We start from the raw sequence: 16,633 nt of genomic DNA on the forward strand, positions 1-16,633 counted from the left end.
GACTGAATTTTCATCCTGCATAGGACAGTGGAAACCGCAGAACTAGGCAACCCTGAGACCAGCACAGAAGAGTGGGTAAGGTCTGCATATCTCAAACATATTCACTTTCTCCCTTTTTCTCTCTCGTCCCTTTCTTCTCTTCTCCATTTACTCTTTCTCACAAATATACTCACATACTTTGGAAAATATTCACAGAATCTAACTCCTAGTGCTCTATAGTTTTCAAAGGGCTAGCACATGCCTTGTTGCACATGATCTTCTCACCCATAAGAAAGGCTTTATGGGTGAGATGAGGAGGCTCAAGGAGGTTGCATGCCCTCCTTGGAGTCCTTCAGAGGGCAGCACAGAAATGACCAAAGGACAGTTTTCTAATGAGTTTGTAGCCCTTTTCCACATCACCTCTACACTATCTCCCCTCTCCACCCACACACGCTGCAGAGGAGTTTGTGCCTCAGAAGCCAGCTGACCACACACATGTTCAGAACCCACTGACTCTTACAGGTAAAGAAGAGTGTTTCCCAAAGTGTACAATCAGAACCACCAGGTGATTTCAAAAAAGACTTTGTTCTCAGGAACAGAACCAGTATTTCAAGGAAGGAGGCCAGAAAGCAGACTTTTAAAGCATCACAGGCAACTCTTATGTACACTTTAGTGTGGAAGACTCCTGTCTTAAGGGCTAAAGCAGAGGTATGGATGCCTTAGGGTATCCTCTGATGTTTCTCAGCCCTCATACCTGTCTCCTTCCCACCCTCCTGTCAGGCAGATGCCCCAGAGAGTCCTGAATCCAGTCAGCAGGCTGTGGAAGGAAGTAGTTTCTGATAAGGTCTAAGGAGATGGAAGACCTTTGTCTCTATGGTAGAAAACAGGTGGTAGCCAGGTATGCTCAGGGTTGGGGCACTTTTTCTTTCTCAGGTCAGTTTGGGGATCTTGAGATGAACCCGTAAGTTCCCCCTTCTCATGGAAACTCTTTGCTTTTCTAATAGAAAAGCAGCCTCCTCAACTTGAGACCTTGCTTATGTACTGTGAGAGATAAATGAGCTCATTTATGGTGTAGAACCATAGGTGAATTATAGGACCAGCAAACAGTAGATGCGAGAAGCTGCCCATACAAGTCTCTAGGGCATGTCCTGAGATTACTCCCATTTAATTCAAATGCCAAAGGACCACCATGTCAACTCTATAATTTGGAATCTTTTAAAATTATTTATTTAATTTTTATTTTTTTAAAATAGAGGTACTGGAGATTGAACTCAGGACTTCGTGGATGCCAAGCACATGCTCTACCACTGAGCTATACCCACCTCTCCTATAAGCTGGAATTTTAATATTAAAAGAGAAATTAACCATCACCTACCTCCATTAAGAGTTTGAATCAGCTCTGAAATGATCGCTAAGCTCACTATACTATACAGCCTGTTCAAAAGACTTCTGTAATGGGAAATCCCTTCTCTCTTTGTAGGCACAGCACTTAAGTCTTCTGGGAGATAGCCTGACTCATCTTTGCCTCTTTTATTTTCTAGCTCCTGACCTGAACAATCCACAACATTTTGCATGTGAAAGCCATAATAAAACTCTCACTCTTCTCTGCCCCATGTAGATAGCACCAAGGAGATAGCCACAAATGAGTCTCCACCTTGACATTCTGGGTCATTCCCTGCAGACATAAGTGGGTCTCCTACGTGAGTGGGGAGAAGAGCTGTGTCCAGGAAGGAGTAAAGACTAAGGCCACAGATCCCTCTTGGTTCTAAGAGTAGGGTTTCCTACTGAGCAGAGATGGGAGATGATACTCAGACACACAGGTAAAGAACAGGACTCCTTCTGAGACCTTCATAACAAGACCTCCCATTTACATAGGGCCTTAAGGTTGGGAAAGTGCTTCCACATCCAGCATTTCAGCTCTTCTCTAAACCCAGTGACATAGGTATCTTTTACCCTCCACTAATGTGTGGTAGAGTGACCAGGGAGCAGACTTTGGAGACATAAAAGGGGAGTCAAATCCCAACTCCATCATTTACTAGTTGAGGGAATTTGGGAAATTCATTAACTTTCCAAGTCTCGGTTACCTCATCTATAAACTGCAATAACAGAAACAAACCGTGTTATTGTACAGACTTAACAGACAAGATAGATAAATGACAAGGTAGGTAGGTAGGTAGTCACTTAACACATTATCTGACCAAATACTCATTAAAGGGTAGTGGTTCATTTAAAAAAATAGTTGTATGTCTTAAACTAGGCGTTTGGACCTAAACTTCTGACTCAGAATCTCCTTCCGCTATACCTCCAACAAAATATCTGGGAAATCAACTCTGTTCACTGAGGTAACAAATCTACTCATTTGCAAAATGTTGGGCCTTCCTGGTGCCCCCTCACCTCCAATCTGAAGCTCCAAATTACTTTAATCTCCTAGGCTACTCACCGCTCTCACATCGACATTTGCTTCTTCTGGTGCTAATTCAAATTTATCGTTTCAGCTTGAATTTGCAGAACACACTGCACACTTCCGTGGCACGCTGGCCGACTACCCAAACATTCTTATCTGTTCTGTCACTTAGTTTCTTGGTTTTATGACTCTTCCCTATTTATTCAGTTTGAATGCATGGAATAACCTAATTGTCTTTGGTTCAATCCTCATTTATTCAGTTTGAATGCATGGAATAACCTAATTGTCTTTGGTTCAATCCTCATTTCTTGATCCCTTATGCTGTGCCTAGCTCAGTGAGAGGTCCTACAGATACAGGAATGAATATGGGATATTGTCCCTGCTCTTGAGGGTCTCACAGTCTCCCGGGAAAACAGACAATTAAGCAAAATGTGGGATGGGACATCTTAAAAGAATGTGAAGACCAGGAAATAATACAGAGCTTGAAGTGACACCTTTGTGGCAGGAAGAGATGCTGCAGGAGATGCTTGAGTGGGAGCTTGCCAGGCTAACAATGGAATAGCAGAGTGGATAATGCATTCACCAAAAATTCAGAGAAAAAGAACAGCTGGTGCAAAGAACCAAGGCAAAGCACTGTGCATGCTAAAAAAAAAAAATATACAAGCTTAAGGGAGTGCTGGAATAGAGAGACCCTGAGATCCACTGAGGCAGAGGCATTCTGGGGTTTGACCACCTGGCCACAAACATGGGCTTTTCTGGAGGAAATGGGGAGCTCAGTTACTACTGGGAAGACACGTGATCAGATCTGTAATGCAGAAAGCAAGCTTTGTGCAGCAGGGAGGGTGGTGCATGGCCAGTGTAAGCACCTGACATGCATTTGTTTCCTCCTCACAGTGACCCCAAAAGTAGATCCTATAGTATTACATAAGCATAACCGGTCATTTTTCTATTTCCCAAGATAAGAGTAAACTACATTTTTTAATTTAACAGGTATCATGAGCATACATATATATGGAACACATGTCTATTCATAAGGGCTTCATTTCATTGTATGGATTGTGCACTTTCTAATCAGTTGTTTCTGTTTATTTTTTTACTATTTGTAACAAGGTTCTGATAACCATCTTTTATATACATATCTATGTTTTTGACTATAAGAAAAATCCCTAAAACTAGGATTGCTCAAAGGGATTTCCTTTTTAAGAGCTTACAACATGGAATGTCAAGTTTCCCTCTAGAAAGTTGTACCCGTTTATTTCCTTTCATCGGATATAAAGCTGCCTATTCATCCCATCTTTTGATAAGTAATGAAGTTACATGTTTGTTCGTATGTTTACTGACTTCGAATTTCTTCTTTTATGAATTGCATGTTCCTGTCTATTGCTGTTTTCCAGTGGAGGGGGTGATAATTTCATCATCAGTTTACGATAATTCTTACTATATGAAGCATATTAAACCTCTGTCTATCACATACATGGCAAGTGTTTTTCTCTTTTGGTATTTTTTGTTTGTCTGTGGTTAGTTGTTGTATTACAATGTTTTGATGTGGTAAGTATTTCACTTTTATGATGTAAAATATGGCATAATTTTTCACTTTTTTTGCTATCAATGCCATTCTTGTGAATGTGTATTTTTAATTTCGTTGCTCATGCTTTTGGTATTATAGCTGAAAATTCTTCATCAAACTCAAGATCATGAAGATTTCCCTGTGTTTTCTTCTAAGAGTTTTATAGTTTTACCTCTTATTTAAGTCTTGATCCATTTCAAATTAATTTTTATATATGGTGTGAGATAAGGGTCCACCTTTGGTATGTAGCTATCCTGGTGTCCCAGCACTAATTTGTTGAATCTTTTCCCCACTGAATGATCTTGGCACTCTTGTTGAAAATCAGATGACCACAGACACATGCATTTATTTCTAGACTCTCAATTCTATTCCACTGATCTGTACGTTTATCCTTGTGCCAGTACCACACTGTCTTCATTATTGTTTTTTGTAGTAAGTTTTTGAAGTTGAAAAAATGTGAGTTCTCCGAATTCGTTTTTGTTTTTTGAGATTGTTTTGGTCATTCTGGAGATCTATCCCGGAGAATGTTCCAATGGCACTTGAAAAGAGTGTTGTTCTGTTGTTGCTGGGCAGAGTACTGATTAGACATAGTCGACGTACAGTGTTGTTCAAGTCTTCTGTTTCCTTGCCGATCTGCTGAGTTGTTCTACCCCCTATGGAAAGTATGATACTCTATTCTCTACATATTCTTCTTAAATTATATATTTCTCCTTTCTTTTTTTTTCATTATATATTTTGCTATATATGATCAGTAAGATATAACAATTATGAACACAATCTATCATTATAAAATGCCCCCCATCTCTAGTAACATTTTAAAATTAAAACCTATTTTTAATCTCTAAAGCCTACTCTCATATTTAAAGACTAATGTATACCCACCTCAGTTTTTCAGTGGTTTCTTTTTGCAGGCTATGTTTTCCCATCCTTTTACTTGCAACATTTCCTACTAAATTTTCAAAGATGTTCATGAATAGATGTTTTTCATTTGCTGTTTGCCCTTAGGACCATTTCCACAGGTTTCAAATCCTTGTATTTTTATATTTTCACCAGTGTTACTGGGGAGTGGGACAATGGAGCTCCTCACACTGTCATGATAAAAGTCAAGACACCTAATCCATTATATTTTTAAATTTCATAATCTTATTTTTCACTGAAAAGCAAAATTTCTTGATAGAGGAGCACTCTTTTGAAAAATGTAGTATCCTCCTGCCATTGATGTCATGAATAAATTTAAGTTTTCTCTTCTTTCATAAAGAAAGTCTTTTACATAAAAGGACTATTCACTTGAATACATGGAATGATACCCCTTTTAGACTATTAAGCCTGCCTAAAATACTGTTTAAAACTATTCATTTTCAAAGACTTACTATGGGTTTTAGGGGAGGAGATGGAGGAGAGTCATCAAAATGAAATGCTAATTATTATCCAATATATAATATAAATTCCAAGAAGTGCAGCAGAAAAAAAATAAAGGAAAAAAAGAAAAGATTCTCATTAAATGAAAGATAATTTTTAGATTGGAAAAGACATTCTAAGTCAGATAAATCAATGAAAGGAGAAACATTCTTCACATCTCAAATAATAAAAACATCAAAATGGGAAAAGTTCTTATCTATCTTCACATAGTGAAATTCAATGTAATTCCTAAACAGAACTTGGTAAATTTTAATTAACATTAAAGAAAACATTATGCAGGCAGAAATATAAGGTTATTCAAAGAGGGAAAAATCAGTAATAAAGTTACAACAGTGACTTGGAGAAAGTTCTCCATCACATTGTTGGGTTAATAAAGATGACTGAAAGAAAAAACAAACGGAAGTATGCTCACCAAAATGTTAACACTGCTGCATGGCAGAATTTGGGGTGATGTTTAACTTTCTTTCAATTTAAATTTTTCTGTATAGCTTGAATTATTCACACTGGATTTTTTTGTGTATAATCAGCAGATTGCAATGTATTATAAGCTATTTTGGGGAAATGAATTTCCTGAGGCTTCTTTTAAAATTTACATCTTAAGTTACTGAAGAAATTTCAACAAATTTCTAATAGTAGAAACCGACAATAAGTGAACATAAGCTTAAGATGGAAGATAATGCAAACAAAGCATATCAAAAAGGTGATAAGGATGGCACATAAAAAAAGAAACCATAGATAAACCTCATTTATAAATATGACTACAAAAGTCTAAATAAAACAATTAGAAATCAATTTTAGTGTTTTATACTGGGATGGAAGTGTATTTCAGTATTACCAGAGCTATTAATGTAATAGGTACTGAAAAATCATTGATTAAAAGTGAAAAGACATAGCTAATTATTAAAATATTATTAGCAAAACACAAGCAGAAGGATAGTTGCTAAATATATACACCATCTTCTGCTGAAGCATTTTAAGGCTCTTTACTACACTTAGAAGAAAATTTAAAATCTTAACAATTAACTGAATGACCTGACCCCTGCTTACCTGTACAATCCTACATCTCACTACTCTCCTGTTCACTCCAGCCATACTGACCCATATTTAATTCCTTAAACACAACAAAGGCACAGCTCAAGTCTTTTGTAAATGCAACTCTCTTCCTGCAGTGCTCTCTGATCAAGACTTCATAGACTGGCTTTTTTCATCCTTCACATCTCAAATAATAAAAACATGAAAATGTAAAGAGTTGTTATCTATCTCCATATAGTGGAATTCAATGTATCTTATTTACATGTTCTCCCCTTTTATTTTTTTTGAATTTTTAAAATTTAATTTCTATATATTAGGTTTTCAAAAGGAAAAAAGACACATTAAGTTACTTTCATTGTTGTTATGCCTAAAATGTGCTTGATAAGAAGCAAAACATTGATCTTGTATTTCTCCCAAAACAGACAGTTGCCTCAATGCCATTTATTGACCAATACAAAAATCTGTCTCTTGATAAACATGGTCCCATAACAATCGACTATATCCTTCCTACAGGCTATTTGGTCTGCATCTGACGTTTCTCTCCAGTTCTATTGATCTGTTTATTCCAGCACAGGTACCACACTGTTTCAGAGTCCTTTATATTTGGCACAGGAGGTCTCCCCTTGCTCTCTTTCAACATTTCCTTAGTTTCACATTTATTTTTAGATTAAACTTAGATGAGATTTTCTTTCTTAAAAATCCTGTTAGAATTTTGACTTCAAACAAGCTCAGGTTTAGATTCGTTCAGTAGAATATGCATCTTTGGAATCTTAATATGCCTATCCATTTATCAAGTTTTTACTATATGCTTCTCTGGAGAATTTAAAGGCCCTGACTAATTCTTGTTAACATTTTTTAATGCACAGATTTTTTTAGTTGTCGCTGTGTATGGGATCATTTCACATTATATTTTAATTTTATTATTCTTGATTACTATTTACATAGAATAATAATAAAGAATCTTTCTTGAGTACTCACTGCAGGCCAGCTATTTGTGTTAAGCGCTTTAGTAGTTAATTTTACTTTCATCTCAACCCATTTTTCTCATGAAGAAATGGGATCTTAAAGAGCTAGGAAACTTGCCTCAGTGTAAGACCCCAGACTTAATTTCAAGCGCTTTGAAATCCCTTTATTTCTAATAACATTTCAGTTGATTGTTTTAGACTTCCTGGACAGATCATCCTATCAGCAAATACTGATAATTTTTCCATTTCCTTTCCAGAATTTTTACTTTTCCCCTTTGTTCAGTTGCATAACATCAGTTTCTTTTACTGTATATACTTGTTCTAAATATCATTTAAATCAATATAACATCATAACATACTAATTTTGTAAGCACTTCAAGATGGTTGTAACATGATATGATTTAAAATAAGACACAGGCGTTGTTCCTATAATATTAAGTATGCCCAATTAGAACTTGCCTAGAATAAGTCATATGAAGATTTTCCAGGTTCTGTTTTCTGTCTCTTACATTGTTTCTTATACCAAAAACAAAGTATAAAATTTAGCCTAAGCTATTGTTAATGATAAGACAACAGTGGATTTTACTTTTTGAAATGTCTTTAGTGAATTGAGGGCACTTAGTAGACATTTGTTGGTGCTGATGTTGCAGACAGTCAGAAAAATGGATGGAGGCAACCAGAGTGGTGTCTCCAAGTTCCTGCTCCTGGGGCTCTCAGAGCATCCTGAGCAGCAGTGGGTTCTGTTTTGGATATTCCTGTCCATGTACCTGGTCATGGTGGTGGGAAATGTGTCCATCATCCTGGCCATTGGCTCCGACTCCCACCTGCACACGCTCATGGACTTCTTCCTGGCCAACTTCTCCTTCACCGATCTCTTCTTTGTCACCAACACAATCCCCAAGATGCTGGTGAACCTTCAGTCCCAGAACAAAGCCATCTCCTACACTGTGTCCTACTCTGACACAGCTCTACTTCCTGGTCTCCTTGGTAACCCTGGACAACCTCCTCCTAGCCACAATGGCATATGACCACTATGTGCCCATCTGCCGTCCCCTGCACTATACCACGGCCATGAGCCCTGGGCTTTGTATTTCACTCCTGACCTTGTGTTGGGCACTCTCCGTCCTCTATGGCCTCATCCACACCCTCCTCATGACAAGGGTGAGCTTCTGTGGGTCCTAGAAGATCCATTACATCTTCTGTGAGATGTCCTGTTGAGACTCGCATGTTCCAACACCCAAGTCAATCATACAGTGCTTACTGCCACAGGCTGCTTCATCTTCCTCATCCTTTTTGGGTTCATGCTCATGTCCTATGTCCGGATTGTCAGAGCCATCCTCCAAATGCCCTCAGCCTCTAGCAAGTATAAAGCCTTCTCCACCTGTGCCTCCCATTTGGCCGTGGTCTCCCTCTTCTATGGGACACTTTGCATGGTATATCTGAAGCCCCTCCACAGCTACTCCATGAAGGACTCAGTGGCCACAGTGATGTATGCTGTGGTGACCCCCATGATGAACCCTTTCATCTACAGCCTGAGGAACAAGGACATGCATGGGGCTCTAAGAAGACTCCTCCTAGGGAAGCCTTCCATAGGTTGACATGAGGATAATTTTGGAAAGGGCATTGAAGTGATGTTTGGGAATTTCCTCCATCATGTGCAAGGCATTATCCTGTATGGTATACAGGAGTAATTAGGACATAGAGCCAGCCCAGAATGAGTTTATTGATTTGTGGTAAAGACAAGACATGTATGTATAACTCAATATCCCTTAGATCTCATCCTCCTTGGCAATAAATAAGGTCACACTAAGACTAATATGAGAAGTTTGCAGGGTCAAATCCTTCAACTTGCCTGATACAGGACCATGGTCCCAGCCTTATCCAGATACATAAAGTTATAGCCTAGGGAAGTCAATCCTGTTCTTTGACATATATCCACTCATGTTCCTGAGCTCTGGCCTTTTCTTAGGATAATGCCCTACAAGCCATTTACAGAAGATACCTTGTGCTACCTCCACTGCAGGTGTCCTGGGTGAGGCTGCCCCTTACCTGATGTACGGCCAGGGGGAGGTCACTGCTTCAATCCTGACCCACAGTCCCTCTGGACACAGCCCCTATGGTTCAGTTAGAAATGGCAAGAAGATTCCTCTCTTTTGCTCTGGGTTGATTTTTTAAACTTTGGGCTCCAAAGCAATACTGCCTCTCTTGTCTTTTTCCTCTGTTTCTTTTCTCTGAAAAAAAAGTCAGTCTTTGTCCTTGGGAAGTCCATCCTGTCCTTTATTTCCATGGCTCTTCACCTCTTATCTCTTCTTCATGCAACAACTCCATCCTTCCCTTTAAACAAAACTCTCAAGCATATTAACATACACTCGTGAACAGGAGTAGTGGTGGAGACAGCAGGAGAGGAGGTAATTGTGAGACCCAATCTTCACATTTTTGATGTTCATTTGGTCATTCACCAATTCATTCAACTGATGAATAACTTAATGCCCATTATGGGCCTCAAACAGGATTGCAAACATTAATAAGGAGCCCAAGTCTACTGATAAGTAGATAAAATTACAGTAAGTGTAAATGGACCTAACTTATCAGTTAAAAGGTAATGTTTAACAGATTGATTAAAAATAAAATACAGATAAATGTATTTAAAAGAGATACACTGAAAGCATAAAAATCTATAAAACTTAGGAGTAAGAATAGAAACAGGCATACTTGGAAAATACTACTCAAAATAAAGCTGAATATAGCTATATTGACATCAGATAAAATAGGCTTCAAAGCAAAAATTATTAAGAACGGAGAATATTCTTTTATTGTATCTACATGAGATGATGGATGTTAACTTATCATGGTAATAGTTTCACAATATGTGTAAGTCATTATGCTGTACACCTGAAACTTACAGTGTTGTATGTCAATTATATCTCAATAAAACTCAAAAAAAGAATGGAAAGTGTTACTATCAAAGGCAAATATGAAACATACCCTGACACTCCACAAGGCAAATGAAGTTTAAGCTTTTTAAGCTCCTTCACACTCTGGTGCAGGCACCCCTTCCAAGGCTCTTATCTAATTTGTAATTTTTTTTCTTACGCAGGACCCCAAATGGCATCACTTCAGGCCCCAAAGCCTTACAGCACTCAGATAAAGCAATTGTAAGTATTTTTGCACCTTTTAAAAAAAAAAGTCTCAAAACGTATGAGATAAATCTGGTATAACGACCAGGAGGAATTTATAGGATCACCATTATGAAAGAAAATATTAGCAGGCTTCTCTTGATCAATGGTGGGTCAGGTTGGCAGAGGAATGTGAAAATATTGAGGATCTGAACAGCGTGGTCAATGTGCTTGATTTGGGCTTATGTGGAGTTTACACGCAATGATTAGAAACAGTATTTTCTTGGGCATACGTGGAACATTTGCAGGAATTAATCACGTACTGAGCCACACACACACACACACACACACACACACACACACACACACACACACAGGCCTCAACAAATTTCAAGGAATAGATAAGTCAAGCGCAGTCTTTGATCACAATTCAATTGGTTTGGATGTTAATGACAAAAGAGTAAATACAGTGTCTCCAATTTTTGGAACTTGGGAGACAGACTACTAGCTAACTCAAGGTTAAAAAAGAAATCAAAATAGAAATTTGAAAGCATCTAGCTATCTGGAGGGAACTCTCATGTGAATAGATACATGCACCCCAATGTTCATACCAGCACTACATACAATAGACAGACATGGAAGCAACCTAAATGCCTAAGTGTCCATCGACAGATGACTGGATAAAGAAATTGTGATATATTTATACAATGGAGTACTATTTGCCATAAAAAAGAATAAAATAATACCATATGCAGCAACGTGGATGGACCTAGAGATCGTCATTCTAAGTGAAGTAAGACAGAAAGAGAAAGAAAAATAACCTATCACTCATATGTGGAATCTTGAGAAAAAAAAAAAATAAAAGGACACTATGAACTCATCTACAGAACAGAAACAGACTCTCAGACTTAGTAAACAATCTTATGGTTACTGAGGAAAGAGGTTGGGAGGGTGTAATTTAGGAGTTTGATATCTACAAATGTTAGCCACTATATATAAAAAATGATTTTTTAAAAAAGTTTCTTTTGTATAGCCCAGGGAACTATGCTCAGTATCTTCTAATAACCTTTAATGGAAAAAATATGAAAATGAATATACGTATGTATATGCAAGACTGGGACATTGTGCTGTACACCAGAAACTGACACACTGTAATTGACTGTACTTCAGTTTAAAAAAAAGTAAATATCTAGCACTGGATGGTAATAAAGACTGCATGTCAAAACCTGTAGGATGTGGCCAGTATGGTGCTTTGAACAAAAACTGCAGTCTTAAGTGATCACATTAGAAGGAAGGAAAGCTTCCTGTTTGTTGAGCTAAAGGTCCTCTTAGGATTGTGGAGCAAATGAACAATGGGATGAGCACAGGGAGCATGCAAGGAAGGAGATAAAGAAACTGGGAGTAAAAATCAATAGAACAAATAAAACAAGAGAGGATCAACAAAGTTGGGTTCTTTTAAAAAATAGTGAAGTGGGCAAGCTTCTGGGAGATTAATCAAGGGAAGAAAAGAGAAAACACAAATACACAATAGGGGAAAAAAGAGAGACAAAAAAGAGAGATAAAACTAAAGATAAAACTGAGATTAGAATGGTTAAAGGAGTATTATTGACATCTATATGCCAACAATTGGAAACATTTGGCCAAAACGAAGGAATCCCTAGAAAAATGGGACTTGCCAGTGCTGACTCAAAAATAAATGGTCAAAGAGAAAGTCCTACAACTATGAGAATAATTAAGGGAATGGTTAAAGATATCGCCCCAAAGAATGTATCAAATCCCAAAGGCTTTACAGGCAAGTTTTAGCAAGTTCTGGATTATCCAGATTTTTTTAAAACAAATTCTTCAAGAGAACAGAAAAAGAAATAAAACTTCACAACTCATCCTGTGAGATCAGTATGAGCTGATACCAAAGCCAGAAAGAAGTACAAGAAAGAAAAATTACAGCGACTATTTTCACTTTTGACTAGAGATACAGGAATTCTAAACAAAATAGTAGTAAACTGAATCTAACAGAGTACTTTAAAAATAATAATATTAATAAATGTCTAGTCTGGATTTATCACAGGTATGTAAAGATAATTCGGTATTTTAAAAATCCACAAATGCTACTCACTATATTGAGAGATTGAAAGAAAAAATATGATCATCTTAATAGATGCAGAGAAAGCACTAGATAAAATTTAAACAAAGAATGTCCCTGACAAAGCAGTAGGATGACTTTATTAAATCTTAACACACTTTTTTTCTCTACAAATACACAGAAGATCTGGATAATGTATTTTTAATTTACAAAACAGTCAAGCTTGAAAGCCTAGAAGGAAAAACGACCAGATGGCAGAAATGGAAAGTGAACTTTTAGCAGTAATGAATTGAACTGGTGGCTGCTGGGACTACTGGGAACCTTAGAGGCTGAGATTTGAACTCCTACCGGGCCAGCAGTAAAGTCAGGGGACTTACCTCAGTGGGATCTAGAACTGAACTTCCTGTATATGAAAAATAAAAGAGCTGGGAAAGCTCCATCCCACTCATGAATAGAGCCTGGAAAGTTTCCACCCTCTGACCCAGAGTCATAGCTGGAAGTGAACCACCTGTCCTCAAACACTGCATATTTCACATCTCTTTATTCCTGTGTGTCACGTCTTAGGAAAAATCACCAGCTTGACCTCTCACCTTATACTTAACTTTTCAGCTGGATCCATTCTGCGATTTGGAACTTAGAAGCTCACTCTAGATAAGAAGTAAGAAAGAAACTTACTTTTCACTGATTATTCATTTCTGCTGCTAATGTTTTTATCATGTATATGTACTTTAAAAAATTTATTGTCAGGAGTAAAATGAAAGGGGAAATCAGGGAAGGATAAACGGGAATTTGGGATTAACTGACACATACTGCTATATATAAATAGATAAACAAGAAGGACCTACTGTATAGCACAGGCAACTATATTCAATATCTTATAATAACCAATAATGGAAAAGAATCTGAAAAATAATATGTATATATAACTAAATCACTTTGCTGTACACCTGAAACATTGTAAATCAACTATACTACAATAAAAAATAATAAAGGAGTAAAACGAAAAGTAAGTACGAGCAGATTAAGTCCAGGATTAAGTTTTTTAAACAACGTGCAGTGACAACAATCAGATCGTTAAACGAGCAAAGGCATTTGATAAAATTTAACCAGAAGTTTAAAAAAATAACTAAAATTGTCAGTAAACTAGAGATTCAAAGAAACCTTAATTTAATAAAACTCCAAAAACCATAATGAATCTCAAAGATACACCCGTTTGTGGATAGAAGGCTCAATATAATAAACATGTAAAATCTCCCTGAATTAAACTATAACTTTAATGTGGTCATAATAAAACTTCCCCAAAAAGTTTTGGGGATCTAGAAAAATTGATCTTAAATTTACAAACATGTAATTACAAATCTGCATAAATCAAAGAAATAAGTCTCCTAACCTCATGGTCACAGATATCAGGTTGAAAAGTTCACTGAGTGTCCAAAACAATGAAAATAATTTAAGACTCACACCAAGATATATTATCAAGAAATTTCGTATCAGCTGCATATGAAGATCATAAATGCTTCCAGAAAAGAAATATAATCAACTATAAAAGCTCAAGAATCAGAACGGGTATTCTGATTGCTGGAAGACCATGGAGAAATGCCTTCAAATCTTGTGGAAATAAATATTTACAATCCAGAATTCCCAGCCAAAATGGTAATCTAGTGTACAAGCAGAATAGAGACATTTTCTAGACATGAAAGGACTCAAAAAGTTTGCCTCCAGTCTTCCTTAAGAAGCTCCTGGGGAATCAGCCCCAGCAAAGTCAGGGAGTAAATCAAGAACAAACAGTTCATGGGATCCAGTATGAAAATGAAGATATGTATGTTCATGTATGACTGAAGTATTATGCTGTAGAAATTAACACAACACTGTAAACAGACTATACTTCAATAAAAAATACACATATACACAAAAAAAGAGTTCATGGGACCCAGAAAAGCACAGATTTAACCCCAGAGAGAAGCAAAACAGAAGTCCCAGTGTAATGGTTGTACAGGTAACCAGGACAAACTGGAGCAAAAAGACAAAGGGCTTTGTGCCAAGAAAAAAAGTAAACTCAACAGAACTTCAAGGAAGAAATGAAACTATGTATATGGGAATGAAGATAAGTTAAAATTGAGGTAACCATTCTCTCTGGGGAAAACATAAAGCTGTCTAAGAAAGAAGATGGAATTCTACTTAACTTTACAGTGAGCAAAATTTATATCATTATAATGACTAGTACACCTGGATTGCTTATATAACTTAAAATACTATTCTATTTGGGGGAGATGACTATACCTCAATAATTAAAAATAATACTATTATATTTGAGGGAGATGAAAGAGGGAAGGAGGGTTAAGAGAAGGACTAATTCCATCTGTCCTTAGAGAAATAAATATGACTAAAATCGATCAATCAATAAATAGCAGTATAAGCAAATCATCAAACAATACAGCAGTAACAAGCAGGGCGGGTGTCGGGGTTGCTTAAGGAGCTAAAAGTCATTGCCTCTGGGCAGCAAAACTGGGAATGTGAAGGGTGAAGTCAGGTGACTATTTCTCTATTAAAGCCTATTTGTAGTACCTAAATTTTTTAACTATGATTAGCTTATTTTAATTTGAACAATGATATAAAGAATAACCAGGAAAAAATGGGGGAAATTAGACAAATGGAGGAAGGAGAGCCCAGCCCTGCCAAATATTTTAAAATATTATCAAGTTACAGTAAGTTATATAATTGGGACTAGCACAGAATACACAAGGTAGTGCAGATATAGACATATGTATGAAAATTTAATAAATGACAAAGGTGATGTTACTAATCAATGAAGTAACACTGGGACATTTGGTAAATAGTGCTTAGGAAACCAGCTAGCCATCTAAAGAAATGAATCTCGACCTCACATGCCCCTTTATATCCAGATGAAACAAAGATGTAATTTGCTTTAAAAATAAAAGTATAAATGTTTAAGAACACATAAAAAAGAAGAAAAATCTGTAATCTTAGATTAAGGAAGGTTTTTATAGATTAGCCACTAAACCATGAAACCATTAAGAAAAGACTGATTTGGCAGGTGCTGCTAGTTACCCCACTACTATCCATTCACCTTTTCTTTCTTATTGATCAACCCTGATTTTGGTGGTGAAAGGGAGTGAAAAGTACCCAGAAATCATATTATTCTTTCTAGATTCCCTCATAATGAGTAGCCATGGGACACAATTCTAATCAAGGAGATATAAGCAGAAACAGCGATTTCTGAGAAAAATTTTCTTCTGTGAGATAAGCACAACCTTTTTATTTTTGCCCTTTTTGATCTGGAATGGAGATGCAAGCACCGGACCTGCAGCAGCCATATAGCAATCATGTGGTGACCAACGGAATATGAAGACTGCACACTAAAGATAGTGAGGCAGAAAAATGGTGAAAGCCCAGTTCCCTGAGCCCCTGAACTGCCTACCTTCAGATTTCATATTTGTTCAATGATAATTTTCAAAGTAAGGTAAAATCATGGCTCTCATATAGTATAAGAATGAACACATGTTAAAGATTATTTAACTCATCAATGAGGAAACAGCCAAAGAGCCCAAAGAACAGATACATTTTTAGATCAGGTATACTGAAATAAATGTACAAACAGAGGCAAACTGGTTTTTCCATTGGGGTGGGGGACAGTGAGGGAGAGCTGTGCCTCTACGGGACATAATTCATTTGCATGTCTATAGACGAAAATTATTTTGTTTTGCTATCAGTTATCTAAAACTTACAAAGTTGTAAAATAACTCCCATAGAATCCGCATCAGATAAGCCAGAAACGTGTCTTCTAGACAATGCAGTTTTCCATTAAAGCCCGAATTTTGCACTGTATGTTACACGAAACATTCTCCCATCTGCTCAAGCCACTGTTCGCTGGCTTTTATTTCCTGTAGCTGAATATATCCCTTGCTGATACAACTGATAAATTTGACTAAATGAAAACTTTTTTTAACTTTGCACAGCATAAAATAACATAAAAGCAGCCAAACGACAACAATGACAAACTGAAGGAATATTTCCAACATGAATGACAAAGGACTAATTTCCTTAATATTT

General features: G+C 36.9%; 2 protein-coding genes across 2 annotated transcripts in view; one reads left to right on the plus strand and one right to left on the minus strand.

Moving 5' to 3' along the window:
- LOC135318451 (cartilage-associated protein-like) overlaps window positions 1-16,633 on the minus strand; it is a 117,982-nt gene that overhangs the window by 89,628 nt on the left and 11,721 nt on the right. The window lies entirely within an intron of this gene.
- Window positions 8,014-8,964, plus strand: LOC105097749 (olfactory receptor 1D2-like). The gene is given in 3 exon segments (XM_031469699.2): window positions 8,014-8,312; window positions 8,314-8,573; window positions 8,576-8,964. Coding segments are annotated over 3 exon segments (933 nt in total). The 5' UTR covers window positions 8,014-8,028.

The sequence above is a fragment of the Camelus dromedarius genome, chromosome 16 (genome assembly GCF_036321535.1).
Source record: "Camelus dromedarius isolate mCamDro1 chromosome 16, mCamDro1.pat, whole genome shotgun sequence".
Taxonomy (NCBI): Eukaryota; Metazoa; Chordata; class Mammalia; order Artiodactyla; family Camelidae; genus Camelus; species Camelus dromedarius.